Source organism: Rhinolophus ferrumequinum, chromosome 10 (genome assembly GCF_004115265.2).
Source record: "Rhinolophus ferrumequinum isolate MPI-CBG mRhiFer1 chromosome 10, mRhiFer1_v1.p, whole genome shotgun sequence".
Lineage (NCBI taxonomy): Eukaryota > Metazoa > Chordata > Mammalia > Chiroptera > Rhinolophidae > Rhinolophus > Rhinolophus ferrumequinum.
Genome location: NC_046293.1, coordinates 51,382,737 through 51,403,029, shown reverse-complemented (window position 1 = coordinate 51,403,029; position 20,293 = coordinate 51,382,737). Strand labels below are relative to the sequence as shown.

Below are 20,293 nucleotides of genomic sequence, written 5' to 3'. Positions count from 1 at the left end.
TCAATACATTAAAAATGTTCATCCATGTATCATCTAAAGAGATCTGTAATACCACCAGTGGTGGAATGTGTATCATATTTTGAGAAACACTACTCTAGAGAATCGTGTGTGTGTGTGTGTGTGTGTAGACAAGCAAATCTAAGCAATATTATCTTTTGAATATCAGGTCTGAGTTTGGATTAAACAGATAACAAGACTTAACAATTACATGGGCAGATGCTGCGTTAGATCTTTAAGATAAAAAAAGACACAACAGACATAGTTACTGTATTCAGAGCCCATCACAAAGATACCAATTCAAGAGATTCGAATATACTGTTTCAGAACACATGTCTCAACATATGGCATTTATTTGTTCTTAAAAAGCCTGGCTGAAAAGCAGAAATTCACACCAAAATGAGAGTACATGGGGGTGTGTGGAAAGAGACGAGGGTATGTGTGGCAAAAGTAAAACAGTAAAATCATCTAGTTTTCTGTCATCTAGAAAAAAATGTTGTGAAGCGAGAAACAGGGCGAAGGTGGAACAAAGAGGAGATACATCCTTCTGGTTGAGAGACAATTCTCTATGGGTCTGGTGTTTCTATGACTCTTCTGAGCAGAGGCATTGACAACTTTCGTTCTGGACTGTCTTTTCAAGGATGTTTTTATGGTGAACAGTTTTGGAAGACAAATTAGTATCTCCCTGCAGGGCAAAGTGCAGATCTGTTTGCTGTCCAGAATAATAAAGATAATGTCTCCGTCGAGGGCAAAGGTTGGACAGGTTTGCTAGAAGTTCTCCTTTGTCATAGATTAATTGACCAAATAGGCGTGGGTTTATTTCTGGGCTACCTGATAACAAACTATACTGCAAGGCAGTATTAATCAAAATAGCATGGTACTGGTATAAAAACAGACACACGGATCAATGGAACAGAGAGCCCAGGAACAATCTTCCCGCCCTCCCAGAACATCTGGCAACACCTGGGGACTTCTTGTGGGTTGTCACGATGGGGGGTGCTACTGACATCCAGTAGACAGACCAGGAACGCTGCTAAACATCCCACAATGCCGTCAGTTCCCCACAACAAAAAAATAACAAGCCCAAAATGTCTGTAATGTTGAGGTTTTTCTAAAACATATATTTAAGATAAAAGAAAAGTAATTTCAAATGGAAACTTAGACATGTAAGAAGGAATGGAGAACAAAGGTGATAAATATGGGGGGGGGAAGCAATGTTTATTGCATAAAATAATTATGATGCTTTACGGTATTAAAAGAGAGAAAGATAAATTAAGTCCTAGCAAATCAGAAAGAGGATAAATGGAAATAAATGTTCCAAGGTCACTGGATTGTCTGAGAGAACAGTGAAAGTATTAACTTTAGGCTTTACTAAGCGGGCATGCTGTAATTAGGACAATCACTAAAAAACTGTCATCTAGTTTATATACAGTCCAAATTAATACAAGTGATGGTGGGATGGAATGAGAAGAAATAATTCAAAAGAAGATGAGAAAAAGAAACATGGAACATGTTGTCAAAAAGCACAAAATAAGATGGTAGGTCTAAATAGTAACACACATACACACACACACCCACCAGAAATTATGTTAAAGGTACATGGACAAAGGCTCTGTTGAAAGACTAGAAGACTACAATGGGGTACAATTCAGCCATTTAAAAAAATGGTATCTTGCAGTTTGGGAAAAACTTAGATGGCCCTTGAGAGCATTATGCTAAGTAAAATAAGAATGGGTACAACTTAACGAAACTCACAATGCCAACTTTGGGCACTTAAATGAATCAACAGCGCTGTCATACACTTCTGGTGGTGGTGTAAAATTGGCACAAGTGTGTAAAACTATTGGCAGTTATCTTCTGTAACTAAATGTTTGCACCCTATAACCACGAAATTCATGTGGAGCATAAACATGTACAAGAATGTTCATTAAGCAAAATTTACAACATCTAAAAACTGAAGGAGAAAAGTCTGGGAGACTAGATTTTTTAAAGAAAATCTAGCTGTGTGCTGTTAACAAGAGATACACCTAAAAACAAAAGGACACAGAAAGTTTGAAAGTGCAGGAAAAAAGATGTCATTAAGATACTACTGGATTAAAATCTAAATAGTATCAAATTAGACTTTAAGGTAAAAAGCATTTCTAGAAATAAAGACACAGATAAAAAGGACAATTCTCCAGGAATATACAATAATTACAAAACCGACCTTAATTTAATAATATAGCCTCATGACACGCTCACAATCACACAGCATAAACTGAAGGACTACTAGAAGCAAGTCCACAATCATAATGGAAGATTAACACATTTCTCTCAGGTACAGAACAAGCAGACAAAAAGGATAAAGACATAGGAGAGGAGATTTAAACAACCCAACCAACAAAGTCGATCTAATAAATATATAAAACTCTGCATCCAACAACTGCAAAATATACATTGAAGTGCACACTAAACATTTTTTTAAATTTACCATCGATTCCATGACAGCATAGTTGTATTGCAAATTAGTTCCTGACTTACCAATTTTGTGACCAAAATCATACACATTCTATTACTTCATGGGAAGAGATAGCAAAGAACCACACAATTACTTCTCAAGTAAAACAAGTACTCAAAATCCTATCATTATTTAGAAAAATGCACTGAATATGAAAAATTTGAGATACAAACTCACTATTTTTTTAATGATTTCAGCGAAGTTGGAATCTTAACCTTAAGGACAGAAACTTGCTGGTCTTGGTTCCTCTGAATAGTTGTAAGTGATACCGTGTACTAAATCTTCTTCTAAGAAACAATTATTCTTAGTCCTATTACCACAAAAGCGTCTTTTATCAACAGAAAATGCTACTGTGTATACTCACATTACCTTTGAAAACTCTCATACTCAAGATTTCCTATGTTTCCAACAACCACACATTTCAGTCATCTCACCAACTCTATCTTTACACATTACAATAGTATTTTGCTACCACTACACTTCAGTTTTGTATTAGAACGCTCACTGTATATTTTGGGGAACATTCATCTCTTATCATCGATTGTTGAGATGGGACCTCTTATGTAAGCTCCACCATCTACAGTGGTTAGCTTAAATTATGAACCCTTGTGGTCAATTAGTTCAGTCATATTACTTTATGTAATTTGGGGCTGTAATCTAACAGTTTTATGGGACAAATCCAGAGTGTTATAATACTATTATAGCACAGTTATTATAAGATGACATATATAAATTATCCTGATATATCTACTATCGGGAAAATGTTATTACAGTATGATATTTGTAAGTCATAGCTACTCTCAGATCCCAATGAAGAAACTAGATATTCCTTATAAATACATTTTGTCATACTCGCCCAAACTAAGAGTCAATCCATTCAACAAAATATCTCATTTCACACTATCTGCAAAATAAATGGACAGATGAGAAAATTTGCGCTGTTAATAACCCTTAATTTGCTTTCAAAATGAAAATGATCTTTACAATCACCCACAGAATATTTGCCAAGATACCGTATCTTAGATAATAAAACAAACCTTAACAAATTTAAAAGAACTGTAGTCATACAATGTTTTCTGACCATTAATAGAATTGATAGAAATCAATTAATAGACAACAGAAACATCTTTAAATACATGAAAACTAAATAACACACTCCTAATTAACCAACACGTCAAAGAGGAAGTATCAAAAGAAATATAAAATATACATAGAAGTGAATGAAAACGAAAACACAACAAATCAAAATTTGTGGGAAGCATCTAAAACAGTGCTGAGAGGATAATTTATAGCAATGAATATTTTCATTAACAAAGAGGATAGATCTCCAATTAGTAATATAAGTTCCTCCCTTAAGAAACTAGAAAAAAATAAACAAAATAAAATCAAAGCGAGCAGAAGGAAGGAAATAATAAACACAAGAGCAGAAATCAGTAAATTAAAAACAGGAAAACAACAGAGAAAATACAATAAAACAAAAAGCTAGTTCTTTGGGGGAATAAAGATCAATAAAATCTATAAACCTCTGGCAAAGAAAAGAGAAGACATAAGAAACAGGATATCATCATAGACCCCACAGCTATTAAATGGGTAACAAGGCAACACTATGAACAGCTCTGTATTTATAAGTTTGACAACTTAAAAGAAATGCATCAATTTCTTGAAAACCATAAACCATCAAAACTCGGCCAACATGAAATAGCCTGAACAGACCTCCCAAAAAAGAAATTTCCAGGCCCAGGTTTCACTGGCAAGTTTTACAAAACATTTAAAGGAGAATTTATGCTGATTTTTATACAATCTCTTCTAGAAAAGAGAAGAGAAAGGAATCCTTTCCAACTCGTTTTATAAGGCCAAAGACATTACAAAAGAAGAAAACGACAGACCACTTTCATGAATATAGATGCAAAAATCTTCAACAAAATATTAGCAAACAGAATCCAGCAACATATAATAAGAACATACCACCACAACCAAGTGCTATTTCAGGTATGTAAGACTGGTTCAACATCTTAAAATCAATCAAGGCAATCCACAACATCAATAGGTCAAACAAAAGAAAATGTATTATGATCACACCAATTGATACAGAAAAAGCATCTGACAAATCTAACATCATTTCATGAAAAAAAAAACACAAAAAACAAAAACAAAATCTCTCCAAAAATTAGGTCTAGAAGGGAACTTCCTCAAACTCACAAAGAGCATCTATAAAAAACCTACTGCTAACATCAGACTTAATGATGATAGAATAAATGCTTTCCCTTTAAAATTGGGAAAAAAGAAAGAATGTCCATTCTCACAACTCTACTCAACACAGTTCTGGAAGTTCTAGCCAGTGCAATAGGGCAAGAAAAAGAAATAAAATATACATACCGGGGTACCAAAAAAATCTGTACATATGACTTGTTTTCATCTTTTGTTATTGGTATATATTGAGTATTACAATTTTAATAGTTTTTTCCTTTCTTAAAATGTGTATACATTTTTTGGCACCCTCTGTATGTTGGAAAATAAAAAAATAAAATCATCTCTATTTGCAGATGACATGACTGCCCACACAGAAAATACCAAGGAATATTAAAAAATAAAAATAAAAAGTCATCCCTCCTAGAACTAATATTTGCATTTAGTACACCTGCATTTCTAAATACTAACAACAAACAACTGAAATTCAAAATCAACACAATATCATTACAATAGCTCCAAAGAAAATATGCAATATTTACAATTACTCCAAAGAAAATGAAATACTTAGGTATAAGTCTAACAAAACATATACAGGATCTGTATGTTGAAAATGACAAAATGCTATGGAAAGACATCAAAGGAGATTAAATAATTGGAAAGATTTACTGTATTCAAGAATTGGAAGATTCAACAAGATGTCGATTCTCCCCAACTGATCTACAGGTTTTGTAGAAATAGACAAGCTTATTCTAAAATTTATATGGAAAAGGAAAGGCCCTAAAATAGCCAAAACAATTTTGAAAAGAGTAAAATGGGAGGAAACATTCTTCCTGATGTTAAGGCTTACTATGCCTAGTAATCAAGACACATTGACAGAAGGACAGACATATAGATCAATGGAACACAATAAAGAAAACCCATAAATCGACAAATATGTCCAACTGATTTCTGACAAAGGTACAAAAGCAATTCAATGAGCAGGGATACTCTTTTCAACAAATGGTACAATAGCAGTTGTATACCCATAGGCAAAAACAAAAAAATCTCAAATCTATACAAAAGTTGACATAAAATGGATAATGGATTAAATGTAAAATATAAAACTATAAAACTCTTAGGAAGAAACATAGGGAAAAAATCTTTGAAATTTAGGATTAGGCAAAGAGTTTTGAGACACCAAAAGCACAATCCATAGAAGGAAAAATTGACAAATTACACTAATCAAAATTTAAAACTTTTGGCTTTGTGAAAGACCCTGTTAAGCAAATAAAAAAGAAAAATTATTCTTCTATGCCCCCATACCATCCATGCTGAAAACATCCAAATAAATTCACCTAGATTTCTAACTCACTCTATATGAGAATTTTCCTTGATCAAAAAGTAAAACCCAGATGATCAAGAATGTCCAAGGCATTAGAGGGAGAATCTCCAGGTAAGAAAGAATTACTGAAAGCACTGATGTGTGCACACACATTCTTAGCTTATCCTTGGATGAACCTTGGGTCAAGTTCTCATGTCAAAAATATGAATGGAATGCAGATCAATCTGTGTTAAAAGTGTTTTGGAGCCAAGCCTATCTGTAATTTCTTAAACTATCCTCATTTATCCTCATCCTCTGCCTGGAGGCAACAGAGGACTGGTGATTACAGACTATGGAGTTGTAGTAGGCGCTATGATGTAACTCTCAGCTCCCCTTTCACTAGTACAAGACTCATCCCCCAGCTGCTGGAGGACAGCTGTTGGCATATAGTGTTCAGTTGTGAACTCTCTTTGGAATTGCCTGGTTGATGAGAGTCACTTGCCTGAGGCTGCACAAACCCCTTTCCCAGGTCAGTCAAGATCCAACGACTGGTGTCTGCAGGGATCAAAAGGCCTGGCTGGCCCCTTATCCCAATTCTTAAGAGCTATCTCAGCTTCAAAGCTCTCTACAGGGTCGGTGGAGGCCTTCATTGACACTGAACCACAGTCCGATTTCTCCCTCTGCTCATTCCTGTTTCCTTCTCTTCCGTTCTTTCCCTTCCAAAGGTGGTAATCAATCCCAAAAGGACTCCCTAATAAATTTTCTGTACGCTAATCTCCATCTCATCATTTGCTTCCAGGAAACCCAAACTGTGACAGAAGTGAAACTGATGGAATTCAAATCATGTCTCTAGCCTTACTAGTTGTGTGACCTCTAAAATGGGGATTATAAAAGCAAGATAGGCTGATAGGACGTTTGAAGGCATTAAAACATGTAATGCTTAGAAATGCACCTGGCACACAATGGACACTCAATAAATGTTAACTGTTACTATCATCATGGTTTTCCCCATTCACACGTGGTTAAAGTATACAAATTTCTCTACAATATGAGACTTACTGAAGTGATGAGTTGGAACAGACCTTAGAGATCACCAAGTCTGATGCCCTCTACATATACTTGTAATTAAATAAATTCAACAAGTACTGAGTCTCTGCCCTTCATCTTCTTGCCGGAACGTAACCTTGGCTTCCTCGGAAGAACACTGCCCCTCCTACAGTTCACTCCTGCACGTCTCATACCAGGAGCCTGTGTGTTTCCTGTGCTCTTCACTGCTACTTCCAGATCACTGTCCCTTCAAAGTCCTCCCTGAAAACTCCCAATTTTGAGGTTCAGAGCAGCAGTCCATGTGGCAGTCATGTCCCCTCATTTCTTAAAGACTTTAGCACCCTAATCACGATCCTCTCCAATACTGCTCCTGATATAATTTGTGACGATTTCAATACGCAACACCCAGTATCCTTCCATGCCCGGGACCTCTGTTTTTCGTTCCTCTCCTACCAAGTCCTGTCTTCTACCCTCCTCAGCCACCCACTTCCACTGTCATACCTGACAGGGTTTCTAAACAGGCATTTTGGGCAGAACAAGTCTTCCACGTGCAGGAATATCCTGCTCAATGCAGAGCAGTTAGCATCTCGGGCCCCTGCCCATTAAACGCCAGTGGCAACCCCTCCCTCCACATCTGTATGCATCTCAGTGGAGCAGTACCACTCCAGTTGAGAATCACTTACTTAAACCTTATCATTACCAATAAATGCACCCCTCCATAATCTCAAGTATCCCTCTCTTTGAGTACCACAATTCTTGGTACTGTGGACTCTCCACAATTCTTGGACCCCACAGGAAACTAGAATCCATTGAGCCTATTATCTTTTTCCTGCTTTTGACCCTATCAAGTCCCCACTTCATTCCTAATACAGTTTCAATTCCACGGTCCAGCACTGTATCACATACACCTCCAAGGTCCTTTTCTTGCTTCACTGGTGTCCCTGGACGAAACAGCAACCCTGTTAACTCACCTGTCACATGCATGCAAGTATCGGAATCTGACTGGACAGAAACACACATCTCATCTTAATGGTCTCACTTTAAATCCATGACGAGTAAACTCAAGTAGACTGTTGATGCTCTCCAGCAATCGTGCTACCTATCCCTCGTCCACGTCCATCTCCTACTGTCCCGGCAGACTATTTCATACTTCCTCTTTCCTCCCTATCTTCTCAAAACATTTTATTACACTGAAAAACAAAGACATTATCAAAAAGAAAACTTTCAGGGTATCTCATTCCCAATCTACTGATCTAAGCTGTATTTCCTTCCTTTCTTATTATGATACACTGGTGCTCATATTATATACATTTTTCTCCGTGGAGACTCATTCTCATCTCCTCCCCTCCTTAAGGACATCATCCCAGGATTGTCCTCTCTCGCCTGTAACATCAAATTTTCCTTCTATGGTATCATTCCCACTGGTATACGAACAGGCTGTTAATTCCTCCCATCTTAAAAAGTCATAATAAAAATAAAACTTCCATAACCTACAACCCCCTCCAGCACTTCTTAGCTCCATTTTGCAGCAAAACTCCTTGAAGAAGTTGTCTATTCATTTTGTGGTCAATGAGTCTGTCAATTCATTCTCTCCCCTCTGTTTTCATGCTTTCTTGAATCTCATTAGATTTTTATCCCCACTCCCACCGAAATAGTCCTTGTCAAGGTTATCAATTAACTCCCTGTTGCCAAATAGTCTATTCTTATTATTTACGGTAGTTATGTTCCATCAAGTCACCATGTACACTGATTTAGCAAATTCTGAACCACTGCTCCAGGGAAAATAAAGGGTTAAGTTCCTACAAATCTCCCGGCACACTTTCTTCAACTAGTCAATATATAACCTTGTTTAAAGACACCTTATTTAAATACATTCATTAACACTGAACTCACAGTCAATGGCGCTGCAACTCATGTCTGAATGAAACTTACTTAACACGTGTATTTGCTACATAAGGTCCAGTACAGCCTTCTTGTACTTGGGCAACACTTCAGCGCTATGCTTGGAGGCCATTTTAACCAGCAAAAACACCAACAAAAAGCACAAAAATGCAAAAACGTAGCACTAACGAGACCACAAAAAGAACTGTTTACAGAATGAGAACTAAAATAAGACAGAGCACTACCTCTCGACCTCAGCTGGTAAAGTGTGCATCAAGTGACTAATTTTTCACTACTCTTGAGTGTCCACTAATGACCACAAAAGTGCTCTGAGTATTGATTTGGAGTTAAAAATACATTTTATCAAGTAGGCGAATTTACAAGTACAGAATCCTTGAATAATGAGGATCTACTGTGCAATAGTTAATTTTTACTCCTCATTCGACCTACCAGCAGCATGTTACAGTTGACTATAACCTCATTCTTAATTAGCAAGATCCCAATTTCTCTTGATTTTCCTCTTACCTCACTGACTACCCTTTTTTAATCTCCCCTAACTCCAAATGTTAGAGCTCCAGAGTGAAATTCATGGAACTCCTCTGACTATACTCACCCCACAGTAATCTCATCTAGCCCCATGAATTTAATTACACTTATGTGGAACAGATATTGTCCCCCAAGCTCTTGGATGTTCTGTTGTTTTCTCCCAACTTTTTTGTCTTTAAGTTTGGATAATTTCTGCTGACCTATCTTCAAGTTCATCGATTCTTTCCTTGGCTGGGTCAAATCTACTAATAAGGCCCCAAACATATTCCACCTATATCACAATTTTTATTTCTAGCATTTCCATTCAACTCATATAGTTTCCATTCCTCTGCCAAAATTTACCCTCTGTTCATACATGTTATCCACCTTTTCCACTAGAGCCTTTGATATGTTATTCATTGTTATTTTAAATTCACTATCTGATAGTTCTAACAACTGGGTCATCCTGAGCCTATTGATTATTTTTATATTTTGACAGTGGGATATTTTTTCTCGCTTTTTTGTTTGTTTCATAATTTTTGCCTGAGTGATGGGTATCAGTGTAAGACGGTATTGACAAAGAAAATAGTATTTATACCTGAAGATGGGCATGCCTCCTCTTCTACTAACTATTACTGGGGGGCTAGAAGGGGGAGGGGTTGAGTCAATCTATTCAAAAATTGAGCTGGGTTTGAGTTTTGTTGTTATGATTACCTTAAGTGTACTACCAGCTTCAAATTCCTCTAGTGTGACCTTCTACTTAGAGTGGGGTTTGGTTTGCCAGAGAGTTTCTCACACTGTTCTTACTCCACCCTCAGCTTTAGGCTTTGACTCCATAGAAACTGTGAGATAATAAATGTGTGTTGTTTTAAGCCACTAAATTTGTGCCGATTCGTTTTGCAGCATAGAAAACTAATACAGATAGTATCACAAACTTAACAGGCCAAACTCTTGATTGCCAAAATACCCTGAAAAAAAAAAGAAAAAAACATTCTCCAGTGTTGTCCATCTTAATAAATGACAACTCCATTCTTACAGTTATTCAAGCCAAAAACTGTAGAGTCAATCTTGATTCCTTTTTTTCCTCTAAAACCCGCATCAACTCTAAAAGCAAACGCTGTTGACTTTACAACCAAATTACATCGAGAATCTAACTTTCTCTCAGCACCATCACTGCTACCACCTTGGTCCAAGCCATCACTATGTCTCACGCACATTACTGTTCACAGCCTCCTAACTGGTTTTACTGCTTCCACTCCACGAAGCAGTCAGTGATCCTGTTAAAATATCAATCAGATGTTATTGCTCAAAACACTCCAAAGGTTCCCTATCCCACCCAGATTAAAAGCCAAAAACCTTAGAGTGGCACCCCAAGCCCGCCTTATTTGGGGCTCTCCCCTTCCCCCCAAACCTCTCCGCCTCACCTTGTATCGCTCTCTCCTCATCCCTCCTCCTCCCACCACACTGGCCTCCCTGCTGTTCCTCAACCACGCCAAGCACATATCAGTCTGAGTTTTACAATCACTGGTCCATATAACTGAAGAAGCGTTTCCAGACAGGACTTCTCTGACCACCTTATATAAAAAAGGCAAGTCCCCCTGTCCCCAGCAAGAAGTCCCTATCTCTCCTACCCTGCTTTGCTAGTTTCTACAGCACAAAACTGCCAACTGGTACCTGTTTTATTGCCTGTCTCCCCAAAACTAAAATTTAAGTTCCAGGCCGGCCCGGTGGCTCAGATGGTTGGAGCTCCGAGCTCCAAATGCTGAAGGCTGCTGGTTTGATTCCCACATGGGCCAGTGGGCTCTCAACCACAAGGCTGCCAGTTCAATTCCTCAAGTCCCGCAAAGGATGGTCGGCTCTGCCCCCTGCAACTAAGATTGAACACGGCACCGTGAGCTGAGCTGCCGCTGAGCTCCTGGATGGTTCAGTTGGTTGGAGCATGTCCTCTCAACCACAAGGTTGCCAGTTCGACTCCCGCAAGGGATGGTGGGCTGTGCCCCCTGCAACTAGCAATAGCAACTGGACCTGGAGCTGAGCTGCGCCCTCCACAACTACGACTGAAAGGACAACTTGACTTGGAAAAAGTCCTGCAAGTACACACTGTTCCCCAATAAAGTTCTGTTCCCCTTCCCCAATAAAATCTAAAAAAAAAAAAAAGTTACCAAAAAAAGTAAGTTCCAAAAGTTACCAAAAAAGTAAGTTCCAAAAGTTACCAAAAAAAGGGAGCTGAGACTTCTGTTCATTATTATATCCTCAGCTTATACTAAATGACTAAGTACTACTGTATTAGATACTGTTTCCTTATAGAATTTAGAGTGTAACAGTCAAGCCACAAGAATATTTTGGGTATAAAGTCAGTGACGGTATTTTTAAAATCACTGTAAAATTATTTATCACTTAGAAATGTACTTACTCTACCTCACTGCAAATATGTTTCTGAGAAAACTTGGAAAACATTCACATCTAACCAAAATAAGATATGGAAGGTAAGCCAACTAAATTAAAACATTTCTGTGAAGGGCTCAAATAATAGAAGGGTAACCAAAGATTCCATCCTTCTTTTCCCATCACCATCTGGAAAAGATACTCTTATTCTTCACAGATACAGCCAAATAATAGAGAAGCATGCATAAAGATTGAAGGATTGACCCTTTAGGTCCGTGGTTCTCAAACTTTTTGGTCTCAAGACTCTTTGACATTCTTAAAAATTGAGGTCCCCAAGGAATTTTTTATTTATGTGGGTTTTTATCTACTAATACTTACATTTAAAACAGAAATTTTAAAAATATTTAACAGTTCACTTACAAATAACAATAAATCCATTACATGTTAGCATAAATAACACATTTTCATTAATATAACTAAATTTCCCCCAAGAAAATTAGTGAGAGAAATGGCATTGGTTTACATTTCTGCAATCTCTTTAATGTTTGAGTTAATAGAAAATTCTCTTACTGCTTCTACATTAAATAGGTTGCCATATGTTGTTTGGTCAAGGTATATGAAGAAAGTCCGGCCTCACAGAGATACGTAGTTAGAAAACTGAGGGGTGTTTTAATAGTCTTTTCATCGAGAATCTAACTGGATATTCTTTGCTACCACATCAAAACTCTGACAGATTGTAGTTTCTTAAAGGTTGTTTGCAATGTACAATCTGAACTTCGTGTATTATGTCAAAATTAAAATCCCCTGGTCTATCTTGCACTCTGAATGGATCTTATACCCATACGTGACTTTGTAAAACAATTTTGTAATTAAAAAGTCTGTAACTACTGGGAAGCTGTCAAGTTCACCATGGTGAATACAAGTTTTCCAAAATTGTAATTCCCCCCTTCCTCTTCTTCCTTCCTCCCTACTATGTTTGAGCCATTGTTTCTCAGTCTAGTTGTGTAGGACACAGCTCCCTGGCCCATGCTGGTGTTATGAGCCTTGCGCTCCCTCCGGCTGAGGCAGTCGATAGCCAGTCGTCAGTTGGCTGCTCACAGTAGCTCCTCGCAGCACACAGGAGCCCACAGCAGCCCACAGCAGCCCAGGGCAGCTCACAGCAGCCCATGCCAACCTCTGGCTGCTCACAGCAGCCCAGCTCCAGGGAGAGCCGTTGTTCACAATCTTAGCTGTAGAGGGCGCAGCTCACTGGCCCATGTGGGAATCGAACTGGAGACCTCGCCGTTAGGAGCACGGTACTCCAACCACCTGAGACACCAGGCTGGCCCCAAAGTTCTAATTTTTGCCTGAAAGTTAAAATCTTATCATTGGCAACAAATACTGTCAGTTGTTTACCTTGAAGTGGGTCAGGTACATGGATCAAACAATTTGAAATTTGAAAAATATCATCAGTTCTGCAATATGCATGCCTGTCAATTTCAATCCTCAAGTGAATATGACTATTTTCCAGTTCAACAAAAATATTTTCTATATATCCACAATAAATGTATTGAATTGAAGATGATTTACCTCTTGAAACTATTAGTTTGTTTCAGGTTAGCTTAACGAGCCAAATAATTTTTCATTTTTCTTATGCAGCAACAAAATTAGTCTGAAAAAAATGTAAATCATGCAACACATAAAATGAAATCTACTTCTCCAAGTTTTGAAAAGTAAGAGTTATTAAAAAAACACTAAATATACTTTGTCTAAAAGAAAATAAAATTGAATGATCTTGACAAATGCTTAAGTAAAATCTACCTTCTGTATATGTATTTCAACATTTTAGTTTTTTTCGCTTGGTTCTTTTTTGAACATTAGTAATTAAACATGTAAAACAGCTGATTAATTTGCATACAAAATATTCCTAACTGGCTCAATATTTCGGCTGGTCCTTGCCTTACCTGTTGAGCAATATGAGAAATATGAGCTCCCTGAACTGTTGAACCAGGTTGGGGTGCTGTCTCTGAAGTGTTACTCTTGTGGGAATCTTCCATAATCAACTGTAAGGGGGAAAAAGTCAGTTAAAAGATGCTTTCTAATCTAATTTTCAAAAAATCTTAAGACATTTCTTAATATGCATACTTTTTTCAGAGGAACAAGACAAAGCTTTTCTATACTACGGGCTGAATTCAATTTATCCAGACTCAATAAATATGTTTCCACAATTCTGCTCTGGGTGTGTAGAAATGTAACTGTAAGAGGTTAAAAATGGTTTAAAAAAAAAAGTGCTATAGAATATGTACAGTTGTGTAAAAGTTGGTAACTCAGTTGCTTTCACGGAAGAGAATTAGTAGCTATAGTACAGAGATAGAAAAGAGACTTTTCCTTGCATATTCTTTTAAATATTTTGAATTTTGATCCACGTGAACATTTTTAAATTTAACAAATGGCACATATGTACATAAATTATTGAGACTAAACTTTCAAGTGTTATCCCACTCAAGAAGTATGACAGTCTTCCTGTTCATGGGCACAACATTCCTTTCTCCAGTCTAAGGAACAGTTCCTAATTGCACATTAGTTTTATATAGAGAATTACTGAGTGAAAATTGAACAAAGTAAATAAATAAATAAATAAAACTATACCTAAGGAGGTTCCAAAAATCTAGACAATCAACTGCAGGCTATGTAAGCTGGGTAAGAATGAGAATAAATGGTTATATGAGATGGATTATGCCAAATGGCGGAAGCACCACTTAAAAAGAGACTGGTAAAAAAAATTGGGTAGAATTTAAGGTTTTTATGGTTATGTGCAAAGATAGAAAAAAAAGAGGGCTGGCCAGCAAATGTATGAAAAGATGCTCAATATCACTAATTATTAGGGAGAGGCAAATCAAATCAATGAGTATCACCTTACATCCATTAAGATGCTTAATATAAAATTTAAAAAACCCAACAACATTGGCGAGGATGTGGACGAATTAGAATATTTGTGCATTGTGGTTGTGAATGGTGCAGCTGCTGTGGAAAACAGTATGATGGTTACTCAAAAAATTAAAGATAGAATTACTATATGATCCAACAGTCCCACTTTGGGGTATATATCCAAAAAACTGAAAGAAGGTCTCAAAGAGCTATTTGTACACCCATCTGCATAGCAGCATCATTCACAATAATCAAAGGAGGCAGAAACCCAAATGTTCATTGATGGATGGACGGGTAAACAAAATGTGGCACATAAACACAATGGAATATTATTAAGCTTTAAAAAGGAAATTGTGACACATGCTACAATATGAATGAACCTTGAGGACATTATGCTAAGTGAAATAAGCCAGTCACAAAAAGACAAATATTGTATGATTTCACTTATTTAAGGTACCTAGAGTAGTCAAACCCATAGAAACAGGAAATAGAATGGTAGTTGCCAGGGGCAGGAGGGTGGGGGAAATGGGGTTATTATTTAATAGGTATGAAAAAATTCTATAGATTGGCTGCATAACAATGCGATGTGCTTACCACTCGTGAATTGTGTACTTTAAAATGATTAAGATAGTAAATTTTATGTTATGTGTATTTTACCACAATTTAAAATGTTTTAAAAGACAGAGGGCAACTAAGATACTTGCACCTTAGCATCACTGATTTAATAATTGTGAAGTTTAAACCTACATATTTTCTTCTTTTTTTTTTTGGACATCAGAAAACAAATTCATTAACATCTGGATTAAAGCTATTGTTTTTACTCACTGAGAAAAGATTTAAAATCACCTCAAACGAAGTGTTTTTCCCTCTAAATATGTCATTAGTCTTTTTTCCCCTAATATGGAGAATATACAACAGAAAGAAAGGATCACAGAATCTTAACTACAATATTGTCTAACTTCTTTTCAGTCTTTTCTTTCCACAGCTTTTAAAAAGTCAGAAACATACTGTATGTACAATTTTGTATTCTGTTTCCATTTATCATAAATATTTTTTAAGTTTTAAATAAGCATATTTAAAGGCTACATAATAATTCCATCCAGTGAAGGTACATAATTCTTGTTTTTTTAAATCAAGCAAAACAATACTGTGATTAATATCTTTGGTATATAAAGCTTTTTCTGTAATTAAAATTATTTCCATAGTATATATTCCAAGAAGAATTACTTGACCAAGGAGTATGAATATTTAAGTTTTGAAAGAATTATAGTCCATCAGAAGCATAAGAAAGCACTGGGAATTTTTTAAAAAGTCATTACTAACATGGTAAGTAAAAAATGATATATTACATTTCTTTAATTCTTCATTAGTTCTGTGAGCTATCTGGTTCCGATTATTTGTCCATCCATCTACTAGAACTTAGTGTTTTTATTAACCATATTATTTGTTCATATAAATTTTACTTCTATCATGTCATTATAAATGCTTTGCAAATATTACTTACCTATGATTATTTTAAAACTTTTAATTTTGACAATTCATCTACCGTTTCCTTTGTTCTTTTTTCAACTGCTTTTAAGCCTACATATGAAGTGATCAAAAATACGATGAGGGGGCCGGCCCGGTGGCTCAGGCGGTTAGAGCTCCGTGCTCCTAACTCCAAAGGCTGCCGGTTTGATTCCCACATGGGCCAGTGAGTTCTCAACCACAAGGTTGCCAGTTCGATTCCTCAAGTCCCATAAGGGATGGTGGGCAGCGCCCCCTGCAACTAAGATTGAACACGGCACCTTCATCTGAGCTGTCACTGAGTTCCGGGATGGCTCAGTTGGGATGGCTCAGTTGATCGGAGTGCGTCCTCTCAACCACAAGGTTGCCGGTTACACTCCCGCAAGGGATGGTGGGCTACGCCCCCTGCAACTAGCAACGGCAACTGAATCTGGAGCTGAGCTGCGCCCTCCACAACTAAGACTGATAGGACAACAACTTGACTTGGAAAAAAGGCCTGGAAGTACACACTGTTTCCCAATAAAATCCTGTTCCCTTTCCCCAATAAAAAGTCTTAAAAAAAAATACGATGAATGTTTAAATTTTAAAAAATTTATTACAATAAAAGACATATTGCCATTAATCCCCCTCAAAATACCCCCCCTTGCTTCGAACATGCTTATCCCATAGTTCTTGCCACTTTCTGAAGCAGTTCTGGAAATCCTCTTTCACGAGTGTCTTTTAGTTACGCTGTCTTGATGGCTGCCTCGATGTCCTGAACCGATTTAAAACGTTTTCCTTTCATGGTCATTTGACTTTGGGGAAGAGCCAGAAGTTGCATGGTATCAGATCTGGTGAATAAGTTGGGTGAAGACACACCGTAATGTTTTACTTGACAGAAATTGCCATACCAGAATGATGTGTGACATGGAGCGTTGTCATGATAGAGGATGAAGTAAAGACATTCACGAAAGAGGACTTCCAGAACTGCTTCAGAAAGTGGCAAGAATGATGGGATAAGTGTGTTCGAAGTGAGGGGGAGTATTTTGAGGGGGATTTATAGCTGTGCCTTTTACTATAATAATTTTTTAAATTTAAATATTCACCGTATCTTTTGATCAGACCTCGAATAGTCCGTTCTTCAAGAAGAGTGCAGTGATTTTTAATCTATACTAATACAAGTGTAATCCCACAGAGTAAACAGACAGAATCAAAGATGGAATTATGTATTTTCTACTACCTCTAGTGAAATAGGCTTTTTAAACACTCCTGTTCAGAAGACATAAGTTAAAATATAGGGCAAAGAAAGAAAAAAAAAATGTAGTGCTAAAGCATTGAAACTATAAAAATTTTTTTTAAAACCTTGTTAAATTACTAAAAATGATACTTTTCTGTTTCTCTGTGACTCACTGATTCCCCCAATCTCATAACAATATCAAGAAGAAATCCTATATCTAATGGAAACTAACATGATCAACAAAACAACACACATTTCTTAGTAAAAGTTGCTAAAGTCAGCAAATAACACTTTGGACAATTATAACAACCACATTTCCTATGGAAAAGAAGATAACCTATTTTCCATGATTTTTTAAAAGAGGAATCAACTAATCACCATTTTTTTCCCAAAATGAAAACACCTTTATAGTTTCATCTAATTATAAACAATACATACTCTGTATTTTTTAAAGATGTTATGAGTATAACCTTTATTTGTTCACTATTTTTTTAGCTATTATTCTTAAAATTGCGGTTAAGATTAACAATCTGTTTAAAACTTGCTCAACATAAATTTTATGTGTACAAAGGCATTTTCAGTAAAAAAATAAACCCAGGAAGCAGCTGAAGCTTAACATGAGATAACTCCAAGTAGGGCAGAATCACAAGGGGGAAGTAAAATAGCTTCAAAAGTTCCATCAATGGGAATGAATTTGGGGACCTGAGAAACCGCAGCAGGCTATGATCTTGCTGAGATATAGAGAATGTAAGTAAAGGCATGGCATTTTTGAGAAAACTTGTAAAGAAAGACACTGAACTAAGAGTTTTTAAATGTATCTCCTGGATTCCCTAAATTGAGGTTCAAAAAAGTCATTTATTCAAATATATGGTGATGGAAGGAGAATTGACTCTGGGTGGTGAACACACAATGGGATTTATAGATGATGTAATACAGAATTGTACACCTGAAATCTATGTAATTTTACTAACAATTGTCACCCCAATAAATTTTTTTTTAAAAAAGTCATTTATTGTAGATCTCACATTAAGATGTGAATGTAAGACCTTAAGCCAGAACTGTTTTAATCCAAAGTCCATGTTCTTTTATTCCAAGAATATGCTCACATTCCCAACTTGTTGTCCATTTGGCAAATTTGTACTCTGATTTCAAGTTACATCCTAAACATGATGTTCATGACTTAATGTTTCCACTGTGCTTTACAGATCATTCTTATGAGTTTACTTAACACTCTGAACTGTGTTTATTGGCATGTCTGTTTCCCCTAGTCTTAAGGCGTGTAGGAGAGGGCTTGTATCACGTGAATGAATGTATGCTCGGTGCCCAGCAGAGACCCTCATGTCTACTGTGAATAGTAAACGTCATTTAATTGATGAATGAAGAGGGTCTTAGTTTCCTCACCTATAGAAGATGCTGAACTATGATAAACTTAAGGGCAGGGGGTCTCTTGCTCACCATTTCCACAACTGAACTCATGATATCCCCTCAAAATTGCTCCTATTAGTCACACTGAAATTTCTTTCAGATCTTCAGCCTGCTTTGCTTTCTCTCACCTTTAGGCTTTCACATATGCTATTCCCTCTGCCTGAAACACTAGCCCCCCCTTTTCTTGCGGCCTATTCCTATGAGTAATTCTTCAGGACAAACTTTCATGACACCCCTAAACTGGTCTAGAAGCTCTGGCGGTATACCCACAGTACATGTTCCCCTTCTTCTCATGGCACTTATCATAATACTGTAATTGCCTGCTTTCTGTCCACCAGAATGCAAGTTCCTGGGAGTCAAAGACCACATCCTGTTCCCAACATAGCACTAATACCTTTTAATGTGCTTTATAGCAAATTTATTACTGCTGAATAAATCAATGGGTTTAACTTACTTAAAACTGATAGAATAGATAAATATCTTTAGACAATTACTTCAACCCAGCTTTAGAAACAGGACAATTCAGGCACAAGAAAACACCCTACTTAAGAGTTGGAAATTCATTATAAATAAATAGGATGACATATGGGGGTGGGGGGGGGAGAAGCATTTTTAGATGGGACTACCACCTACTGGTGATATAGTGATACTGCACAGATGAATTGCAGACCAAACATAACCTTAAACGATAATTACAAATAATGTACTAACACATTCATCTTTAGGACAACAGAATTTATTCTAATTGAGACAATGAAGTAAGTGCACATTGTAAATCTAGAGCAAAAAAACAGCAAATAAAACTGCATGTTTCTGTTGGTAATAAAATTCTAAGTATAAAATGCATTTAGCAAAGTGTACAAACTTTATCACAAACGAGGCCAGTTTGACAAAGATGTTTGCCAAATCCATATAGAAAAAGCCTTAGGAACATAAAGGCTCTCAATGACTATTATTAGCCCACTGCTCCTAAAAAGGTAACAAAATAACTAGATATTATCTAACACCTACAACAATTTTAAAGAGATTAAGCTGTAAATTCCACGGCGTAGTCGACGTTGTGAAATACCATCCCCAGTGTTACGATACGGGAGAAAATAAAAGAATATCTCCTGGATTTGATCGTCTGTCCAGAGGTAAACAGACGAGAGGTAAACAAAGGTAAACACACTCTCCTACGTCACTCATCGGCTACACTATCCCGTTACTGTTTCGTGTACTGGTATCTGTAAATATTTCACTGTCTCCCCACTCGAATGTGAGTTCCGTGAAGGAAAGGCCTGTTTCTGCCCTCCCCCGCGAGCCAGCACGCGAGGCCTGAGCTCCCAGTGCGCTCCCTGGAGCAATGAACCGGTCTCCCGCCCCGCTCCGCGGGCAAAGCGCGGACGCCAAGGCCACGCCGCCCTCCCCTTACTCC

The 20,293-nt window shown here is 37.0% G+C and overlaps 1 protein-coding gene across 7 annotated transcripts in view; it reads right to left on the bottom strand.

The window, feature by feature from the left end:
- The window catches only part of ATF1 (activating transcription factor 1), a 48,916-nt gene that overhangs the window by 27,980 nt on the left and 643 nt on the right, over positions 1 to 20,293 (bottom strand). For 4 of the 7 annotated variants that reach the window (XM_033117806.1, XM_033117805.1, XM_033117808.1 and 1 more), the window contains exon 2: positions 13,766 to 13,864. In XM_033117806.1, coding sequence (XP_032973697.1) covers positions 13,766 to 13,858 — 93 coding nt within the window. In that variant the 5' untranslated portion in view covers positions 13,859 to 13,864. Of the gene's footprint in view, positions 1 to 13,391; positions 13,474 to 13,765; positions 13,865 to 20,293 lie in introns of all 7 variants that reach the window. The other 3 variants (XM_033117809.1, XM_033117807.1, XM_033117812.1) reach the window with 1 other exon arrangement.